This window comes from Pundamilia nyererei, unplaced genomic scaffold (genome assembly GCF_000239375.1).
Source record: "Pundamilia nyererei isolate P.nyererei 1_Seehausen unplaced genomic scaffold, PunNye1.0 scaffold00134, whole genome shotgun sequence".
Taxonomy (NCBI): domain Eukaryota; kingdom Metazoa; phylum Chordata; class Actinopteri; order Cichliformes; family Cichlidae; genus Pundamilia; species Pundamilia nyererei.
In genome coordinates this window covers 1447564-1457923 of record NW_005187535.1, presented here as the reverse complement: position 1 = coordinate 1457923, position 10360 = coordinate 1447564, and the positions used below count along the sequence as shown (strand labels likewise).

General features: G+C 37.6%; 1 protein-coding gene across 1 annotated transcript in view; it reads left to right on the top strand.

The window, feature by feature from the left end:
- The window catches only part of LOC102208279 (complement C3-like), a 125673-nt gene that overhangs the window by 44061 nt on the left and 71252 nt on the right, over positions 1 to 10360 (top strand). Inside the window, exons 3-9 of the mRNA XM_013913489.1 lie at positions 5851 to 5945; positions 6250 to 6338; positions 6459 to 6541; positions 6618 to 6705; positions 6807 to 6909; positions 7254 to 7374; positions 7768 to 7883. Coding sequence (XP_013768943.1) covers positions 5851 to 5945; positions 6250 to 6338; positions 6459 to 6541; positions 6618 to 6705; positions 6807 to 6909; positions 7254 to 7374; positions 7768 to 7883 — 695 coding nt within the window. The remainder of the gene's footprint in view (positions 1 to 5850; positions 5946 to 6249; positions 6339 to 6458; positions 6542 to 6617; positions 6706 to 6806; positions 6910 to 7253; positions 7375 to 7767; positions 7884 to 10360) is intronic.

The window sequence follows — 10360 nt, the reverse complement described above, 5'->3', positions numbered from 1 at the left end:
GATTAATATTCATGGTTAATGATGATCAATGTCCCTGATATTTAACAAGGGGTGAATACTTGGTCTTTTATTCTATCATTTTAATAATTGTACCCGCTGCTTAAAACAAAGTATAACATCCACCCACTGTGAATGGTATAATAAATTTAACAAATCCACCCAAAGCAATTAATAATTATCTTACCTTTACAATGACATCTGGAAGGCTGGCTGTCATTCTAGAGAGGTCATCTTTCAGGGCAAGCGTCTTTGACCTCAGGCTTGTGAGTTTTGGCAGTAAAGCCCCGTAGGTGCACTCATCCCCTTGTAAGATGTCCAGGGCCACTGTCAGGGGCTTCATCACAGTACAGTACTCTTTCAAGAACTGGTACTCCCTTTCATTAAGGCACTTGATTCCCAGTTTTACACACAGGGGATTAAGTTCATTCAAGGGAATTGTGATGATTCTAGAAATGGCCTCATACAGGGAATTCCACCTTGTGGTTGTCGGTACCATTAGTTTCCTCCGACTGACTTCCTCCACCTGTTCAGAGGCTAATGTTGATCGACTTGCTTTAGTCCAAAGAGCAGAACATTTTGCAATGCTACTCCTATATAAAGCCTTGGTGTCTGCACAGGAATTTAGATGTTTGTCAACATCGCTTGTTGAAATCAAGTTAATTGTGTGTGATGCACATCTGTAGTGTGGAGGGAGGCTAAACTGTGCATCACCAGATGCAGTTGAAAGAGCTTCTATGACATCAGTAAAGGTTGGTTCCTCGTCATCACCTTCTTCATTTTCAGATTCAGACTCCAAATGACAGGGCTGACATACTCTGAATGCTTTGGCAAAATTGGATGCATGATCCATTACAGTGGCAATAACTTTGCCTTGTAGTCCATATGATGAATGGATTTCTTCAATCTCTGCTCCAATTACATCATAGGTATGGCTGCCTCTAATTCTCTTGCATGCTAGAGCGGCCTTGTTGCGTTGTAATGTGGAATTAATCCAGTGAACTGTTGCACCCATAAAACTTTTATTATTTACCGTCCAGATGTCAGCAGTGGTGGAAACAAACTCTGCCTCTTCGAGTGTAGCCTTCAAGTTAGAGTTCATTTTGTCATATTCTCTCTCAAGGTATCCTACAAATGACTTTCTCTAGGGCAGCTTGACACCACCTTTAGTTGGTATTTTTTCTACAATGCGTCAGAATGATTCAGAGTCAACAGTGGAAATCGGCAACATGTCCTCGACGATATAGGCAGCAACGAGCTTCTTCAGTTCAGCGGCACTAAGGCTACGTTCACACTGCAGGCGAAAGCGCATCAAATCCGATTTTTTTTTACCCTATGCGACCCATATCCGATCATGGTATGGCAGTGTGAACGGCACAAATCCGATATTTTCAAATCCGATCTGGGTCACTTTCGTATGTGGTACTGAATCCGATACATATCCGATGTTTTAGAAAGCGACTGCTGTTTGAACGGTCAGGTCGCATTAAATCCGTCTTTTACGTCACCGACACAAGACAGACGCCAATTATCAGTGCCAGAGTAGGCGAACGCTTCCCATGTAGATATCAGTGAAACTGTTGGGAAGACAATGTTGGAGAAACGTGAACATTTTATTTGTACTGTATAATCTGCAGATTCTGACAGAAATCTGCAACTATCCTTTGAAGCACCGCTCCTCTCTAAAACAGCAATAAGGATCATTATTAGGTTATTTACATTATTATGTAAATAACAAAATAACTTAAAGCAAAAATTGGGAAACGTAAAGTCTTTATATTAAGGGCCATCTATCAAACAATACTGTTTGCTCTGGGTCTAAACAGAGCGCGTTGTGTGTGACGTTTTCTTTTGCGCATGCGGGCCGCTTTGAGGGTTCACACTAGAGCGCGTTTGCTGTCGCATTTTATTTGTAGTGTGAACGAGCAGACAAAAAAATCGGATTTGATCAAAAAATCGGAATTGAGCATTAAGACCTGCAGTGTGAACGTAGCCTAAGTCCTGTCGCTCTTACGTCTAGTTTAACCTGTTTAGCAGGAGTGGGTCCATCTGAGGTTTGCCCGGTGGAAGTAAATGGTAAATGGCCTGTATTTGTATAGCGCTTTTCTAGTCCCTAAGGCCCCCAAAGCGCTTAACACAACCTGTCATCGACCCATTCACACACACATTCACACACTGGTGATGGCAAGCTACAATGTAGCCACAGCCACCCTGGGGCACACTGACAGAGGCGAGGCTGCCGGACACTGGCGCCACCGGGCCCTCTGACCACCACCAAGTAGATGTGGTAGCCACAGCGGTCACGTCAGTGAGGGGATCCTGGGGGTTTTCTGTCAATTTAACATTCTTGTGGCAGCGTGCTAGGTGCTTGCTCAGGTTGGAAGTGGAATTTTTCGAATTTTTTCTTCCGATGCAGAGTGTCCAACGTACGCTTATGTTTTTGTCGCTTTTTAAAGAGTCAAATTCAAAGTAACGTCAGTATTTCCAAGTATTAAATGCTGCACGATCGTACTCTATCCCTCGCTCCATGTTTTCTATTGTTGACACACGTGCTACCACAGCCGTCGCACTCGCTTACGTCATTGTCATGAGACATTCTCGCAAAAAAAATCACGGTTTTAGTAATGCAGTAACGCAGCGTTCCTACGGGAAAGTAACGGTAATCTAATTACCGTTTTTGCAATAGTAATCCCTTACATTACTCGTTACTTGAAAAAAGTAATCCGATTAACGTGTTACTGCCCATCTCTGCCCAGAACAAGGATGAAATGTTTTGTTTATCCAGTGCAAGGACATTTTACAAACAAACTGGAAAGAACTAAACAAAGTATAGCAGTTATTTTTGTGTGTAAATATATGTAATTTTCTACATATAGTTTTGACATATATATTTTTATATGATGTCACATATGTAAATATAGTGACTTCATTTAAAAACAAATGTGACTGTGAAGCCCTTAGGACCTATAAATGCGGTACTGGACACATAAAATTGAATTGAATTGAATTGAAAAGAAACCAAGTAGATGTTGAATTTATAATAATTTGCTTTGTGGTATGTTTTCTCTACAATTTTGACACTTTTTGGTTATTTCTATAACTGATTCAATTCTGATTCACAGGGTTTCATTTCGATTTGATTCAATTCAATTTAATTTTGACTCAGACAATCAGAAATATTGTACTTATTTATCAGTACATATCAGTATTTTTATATCTATGATTAAGAACATATCTGGCATTTGTGAGACTTCATCAGAGCTGTACGCATCACAACAGATGCCTTTGTGTCAAAGTAACTGAGAAGAAAATACACAACACCACGAAGGAGACTTTCCTGGCCTGGCTTTTTAGCATGTAGCCCCTTTAAAAATACATTGAGAGATAGAGCCGTGCGGGGTTTTGTGAGCTTTAAAATGAGATTCTGGTGTTTCTGGCAAAATACATTTATATTTTAAAAAGGAAAAAACAGGATTTAATGAATTGACATCACGTTATTCAAGGTAAAATTGATATGAATAAGCAAATCGATTTTTTTAAACGCACCCCTTTAGTCAAGCTCCAAAAGTAAGCAGAAGAGTTGGCATGCTGGTGTTAGACATTAGCATCAACAGCCATTGTTTTTATGTACTCTTGCACAGGGCTACAATATGACTGAAAACTCTTAGTTTTGGTAGAATTTGTCTTCTCTATAAAAATTGATGATTTATTTTACCAAATGAATGACTAATTGAATAAATCATGAAGTTTGTTACATACAGAATCAGCTGGGCTACATTATCCAACGCTGTCTTCTGTCTTCAGGGAGGTGATGTCTGCCCCCAATCTCCTGCGAGTAGGAACTGAAGAAAACATCTTTGTTGAAATTCAAGATAATGCTGGTGAAGAAAATGTTATTGTCAGTATCATTGTGAGGAACTTTCCAAGAAAAGACACTATGCTGGCATCAACAACTGTGACCCTTACTAAGGAAAACAAATTCCAGGGTATTGGAAAAATTATGGTAAGTATTACTAAGTCTCGCATCTCAGAAACATCCTTATTACCATGCAGGTTTTCATAAACATTATCAGTTGGGACATCCAAATTCCCAAGTGCGTTAGTGTGTAACAACAATGTAATGCAATATGTTTTCTAAAATAATTTTATATTGTACTTAACTAACCAGGGAGCCTAAAATACTAAAATAAAAAAAGAGAGAGAAAACCTGTATTCTTTCTAATGAATAGCAATGATCAACTCCTGGGGTTACAAAATTATTGTAAATAGAATTAGAAAACAATATGAAAAAAATTAGTTCCACATGTTACTTGGTTCATGACTTCTGTAAATGTTTTACTTATGAGCTTGTGGTCTTAATCACTGGTGCCAATCTTAGACCCATGAGCCTTGGTTCATTTGTTATAAGTTATAAGCATATGTAAAGATGATCAAGAAAGTTAAAACGTGAGATTTCTAACTAATCAGTAACTTATTAGAGGATCCCATAAAGTCGCATAATGTGAACTCGTTTATAATACAGTGAAATCTGTTACAGTGTTATTTAAATTTAATGAAAAGAGAAGTTTCCCAAATTAAGATATCGAATTCCTGCTGCACTAGATCTATTATTTTTAGTATTGACAATTTAGCAATAATTATGGCATCAAAAATATTACATTGAAAGATCTCTGGGAAATGTTTGTCAGCTGTGCATTAGCTCTTCTGCTCACCAAATGTCTCGATTTTCAGCCCAGCCCCAGTTTTTTATGTACATCTGTCACCTTTTTCGCAACAGTTTTCACTCTTCCAGAAATTGTATCCCAGCTTTTCCAATTTTTGTGCTTTTCAACCTGGATTTTTCCTGACAGATGTTTTTTGTTCTTTCTTTCTTTCTTTCTTTCTTTCTTTCTTTCTTTCTTTCTCTCTCTCTCTCTCTCTCTCTCTGTATGTCTGTATGACACAGATATCTTGATTCATAACTTTTTTTAAATGAATATTATATCTCTAGCTTTTCCCTTCACACTGTCTCTCTTTCCCCAGATCCCTGCTGAGCGCTTCAGCAATGATCCCAATATAAAACACTATGTTCACCTACAAGGAGAGTTTGGTACCCAAACACTGGAGAAGATTGTGTTAATCTCCCTTCAATATGGGTACATCTTCATCCAGACTGACAAGACTATCTATACTCCCAGTACCACCGGTGAGTCATTTACTCCATTACTGATGAGATACACAAACCAACACAAAATGATATGGTCATCATCACTGGACAGAACTTGGTCATTAACCTTTTAGCAGTTTATGTAGTTCAGATCATGGGAGATGAAGCTTGTCAGAGAGTTGATTTAATTTTCATTAGATACATCAAGAATACATCTTTTCCTTCTGGCAGGGCGTGATATGTGGCGCCACTGCAGGGAGGCTGACACACCATCGCTGCATTGGCTCATCACGCCTCCCCTGCATTAAAGAATGTACTGGGTCCTGACTGAGTTGTTGTTGTTGGTGTGTGTGGCTGGCAACTGCAAAACTGCAGCTGAGTATTGTTGTGAACAGCAACCGAAATTAAGTTAACGAGTGTTGAAATGTGGTCGGGTCCGACATTCGTTGTTTACATTTCTATTTCTTGGGTTGGAAGTAGATCATTAATAGCTATTGTATAATTATATATTTTTTAAAATCACAGCAGGCAGCAGCAGAGTTGTCAGTTTCTCGGTTTAATGTCTATCATCCATTTATTGATGGTTCCATGGTTGTAGAATTAGTGTTTCTTCTTGTTAGATGTCATGTGCTAACTAGTTGACAGGGGAATCTGAAATAAACACAGTAATTAAACAAAGTGTTTCTCTATTTGTCTCTCTGTCACAGTCTTTTACAGGATTTTTGCAATGAGGCCAAATATGGAGCCCGTAGACAAGAACTATCAACCGGGAACTGATACTTCTGTTGTTGTTGATATTGTGGTATTGTTATCTTTCATTTAACTACATCATTACAAAATCTATCACTGAGAGTATAAAACATTTACAAAATAATGATCTCCAATAATGTCACTAAAACATACAAAACATAAAGATTTCTTCAACACGTATGCTGTAATACAAGTTGCCATGAAAACTGAAACTGAAACTTTTAGATAAACCATATAGTTAATAATTACAAATTACCTGTTTTTAGGAAGCTGTAGAAATGTTAAAAATTATAAAATATATTGAATGTTTTATTGATGCTCTCTCCTAATTTTAGGTTTAATTTTCTTATTTCTAGAACCCTGATGGAATTATTTTAGAATCAAAGCTTGTCCTTGTAGTGTCAGGAATCTACTATGGAAGTTATTTCCTCCCTGAAATTGTAAGGTACTTTTTCCCTAATGCTCCACACTGAGAGGGATCTCAACTTTATGTATCTTATAAACACATCAACACTGAACTATGTGTTCTTTATGTACATCTATGTGTGTCTGTTTGTATATGTAGTACAGGAACGTGGAAGGTGGTGTCAAAATTTAACACCAACTTAAAGCAAACCTTTGAGGCAGAATTTGAAGTGAAAGAATATGGTGAGTTTGTTTAAAAATAGCCAACAAAAATTTCCCTTTTCGCCTCACTGGACACTTAATGAGTATTATTTTGCAGTGCTTCCCAGTTTTGAGGTTAAACTGACATCCCAGGTCCCCTTTTTCTATGTGGACAGTGATGAGCTCACCATCAACATCAAAGCGACGTATATGGAGGCTTTTGATTTGTGGACACAGTTTAATTTATAAAATCATGTTTGAGTTGTTGTTTCTTGATTGCAAGTTAATGGTTTATTTGTGATTTTAGATATCTATTTGGTAAAAAGGTGGATGGCACAGCCTTTGTGGTGTTTGGAGTTCTAGTTGGTAATACAAAAAACGGCATTCCAAGTTCTCTTCAAAGAGTGCAGGTGAGTAAACATTTATTCTTTTAATAATAAATAATAATAATAATGAATAACTGCCTATTTGACAAGTCTCTGTGTGTTTTATTTTTATCTTTTGTGATTTCAATCAATGCCCAGTTTCCTAAAATAAGACAAAGACTTGCACTAGAAATTGCATGAGAAATATTTAGTGCCCCCCCCCAAAAAAAACCAACAATTTTGACACATTGTATTATTGTCCAGTTGTTATTTGACCCTAACTTTGAAATCCTTAAAAATAATTCCATAAAAGGCTTTTCTCTTTGTGAAATAAGAATAAAAAAAAAGGTTCCTACTGAATGACCCATTTTTGTGTTATGCCATGGCAGATCAATGAAGGAGAAGGAACCGTTAAACTGAAAAGGGAACACATTGCACAGACTTTTCCAAACATCAATGATTTGGAAGGAAACTTTATATTTGCTGCAGTCAGTGTGTTGACAGAGAGTGGTAAGAAAAAGACACTATTTAACTTATAAGTCGGGGGCCTAAAATATGAATTTGTTTGTTTGTTTACACATCATTTGAACAGTGTTCCCCAAGACTCATTTACTAGTATAGATAAATTAGCCTAATTAGCCTATTATTAGCCTAATTTATGTTTTGTTTTTTGGTTTGTTTGTTTGTTTGTTTGTTTGTTTTTTTGGGGGGGAGGGGGGGAATAAAAACAATATTGTTTGTATTGAATATCCATGAACCATGTATTGCAACTGGCTCTTTAACCAGACTTACGTAGGGCCAAATGGGCCAAAGTGAGTTAAAGTCCTTTGTGGCAGAAGGGTTAGAAGGATGGTAAATTTGAACTCATATTTAAAATCTATGAATGTGTATGTTCACAAACAGGTAGTGAGATGGTGGAAGCAGAGCTGAGAGGCATCCAAATTGTCAAATCACCCTACACCATCAACTTCAAGAAAACACCCAAATATTTCAAACCAGGAATGTCGTTTGACGTCACAGTAAGCTGCTAATTTATAATTACTCTTTAAGTCATTGATTTTGAAAAACAACAAATGTCAATATCTTTAAATATATTACTGCTCAATAAAATTGAACATAGCTCAATGACTTGAATTTGATGACAGCAATATGTCTGTCATGGTCCTGAGTCATCTTGACCAAGCGTTCTTAGTTTTCTTGTGTTTTTGTATTTTGTTAGTTCAATATATATTCCTAGGTTCCTAGGTTGTTCAGTTTAGTTTATTGGATTCCCCTTTGTGTTTCTGCCCTCTGTGTTTCCCTATGTGTCTGTGTTTATATTGTGGTGTGAGTTCTTGTGCCATGTTTCCCTTCATGTTTTATTCTGTTATGTTTTCCATGTTTCCCCAGCGTGTCATGTCTGCCCTCGTCTGCCTCTCCTTCACTCCCACATCATGTTTCCTGTTTTATTGTGAAGGTCCCGCATTCGCATGTTCATTCTGTTCAGTCCAGCCTCCGCTGTGTCATTATGTTTATTCGTGTCAGCTGTGTTCCTCGTGTGTTCTCACTTCCTTGTTATCCCTCTGTGTATTTAGGTCAGCATCTACCTCAGTCTTGTGTCACATCCTCCCTCATGCTGTGTGTTCCCTTGTGTCCCTTTCTGTGAAGATTAGTTTAGATTTTCCCAATCTAGTTTAATTTTGTATCATTTCCTTGAGTCAGCAAATAAAGCTGCATTTTGAGTTCATTCCGTGTGTTGTGAGTCCTGCATTTTGGGTCCAATCTCCTGCCTGCCACACAGCGATTCTTGATAATGTCTCAAAAAAGTTAGGACAGGGACAAAAAAGGCTGGAAAAGTAAGTGGTATTAAAAAGAAACATTTCCTCAGAAGATGGGCAGAGGTTCAAAATTGTGGGACTGTGTCAGAATAATTTTTCAATGTAAAATTCCTCAAATGCAAGTTAAAGCTCTATCATGTAAAGAAGAAGACATTTGAAAATGATCCAGAAACAACCTTGTCTTCTCCAGGCCGAAGCTCAGTTAAACTGGATTGATGCAAAGTGAAAAACATTTGTTTCAAGTTTTTAATTAATCTAAATTAATCTAATCTAATTTTAAGATCTCCAGACTAAAGAGAAGAGTGACCTTTTGCCTTATTATTCATTCAGAAGCATCTGCATTTCTGATGGTATGTGGGTGCATTACTGCTTTTGGAATTTGCAGTTAGCACAACTGGAAAAGCATCATCAGTGTGGGAAGGTCTAGAAAGGTTTTAGAGCAATATATGTTCCCCTCCAGGTGATGTCTTTTTCAGTGAAGGCCTTCGATATTTAAGCAAACAAATAGTAAACTATATATTACAACTACTACAACATTATGGCTTTGAGGTAGAAAAGTCCAAGTGCTCAGGTGCCTATCTGCAGTCTAGACCTTGCACCAACTGAAAACATAAATCCTAACATAAATCGGGTGTTAGGAAATGGAATGCACTCCTCCCCCTTCTCTAACTCTGCAGGCCTGACCAGAGGACAAGAGATAGTTGCCACAGTAATGGGAGTGTTGCCTGCAAAAGGGTCATCTCCTTATAGGGAGATGTTCGGGAGATGAAATGTGAGGTGGCCATGGGGTCTAAAGGCTTTCCTCCAACTTCTTGACCAATCACATTAACATTCTGTTTTTACCACATGCAATAAAAGTGTATACTACCTAGGAGTGGCCTGTCTCTGAGCAAGAGAGAACGAGGTCCGTGGTGCCATATTAATTTGAAATTCTAATAACTTTAATAATAAATTGCAAAAAAACAAAACAATCCCCAATTTCACTGTATATTAAGTACTGCGATTTAAGCTATGAGCATGCTTGTTGCCAAATGCAGTGATCTCATTAGTCAGATCTATTTAATTGGATACGAAAAATTAGGGTTGGTTCCAAAAATAAATGCCACAAATACGTACAGTGAAAATATGCAATCTGTGCACACTGTGAAAAAAAGCTGACATCAAGTGATGATGAGCTGGTCCTGATTTTACTAAACCAAAAAAGAAACCGAGACTGTTCTGTGACACAACAACAATCAAATGTGTAATGAAGGCTTTGAGTTTGTCACCACTAGCTGTGATTAGGCAGATGTGCTTATAACACATCTGAAACATCGGAAACATCAAACTCGAAAAATAAACAATAGTTGCTATTTCTAAATACCTTATCTCATCTAGGATTCGTTTCTCACACCTCACACCTGTTTTGTCTCACCTTGTTTTCTGGTGGGTATTTATTGTATCAGTCTCCCGTTGTCCTGCGTTACATTTTCCCTTATGGCTGTGTCCCTCCTTGTTGTGTGTTTTCCTAGAAGAATTGGATTATTTGTTTCTGATCTGGATTATTTTGTATTTTTTTACACCACATTGACATTGTTTTTGAATTTACTCCCTGTCTTGATAGTCATAGAAACTGGTTCCTTCTTCAGCCACAACTGTCCTTGACAGTTTTTATTTACAATTTACAAAATATGGGGGGG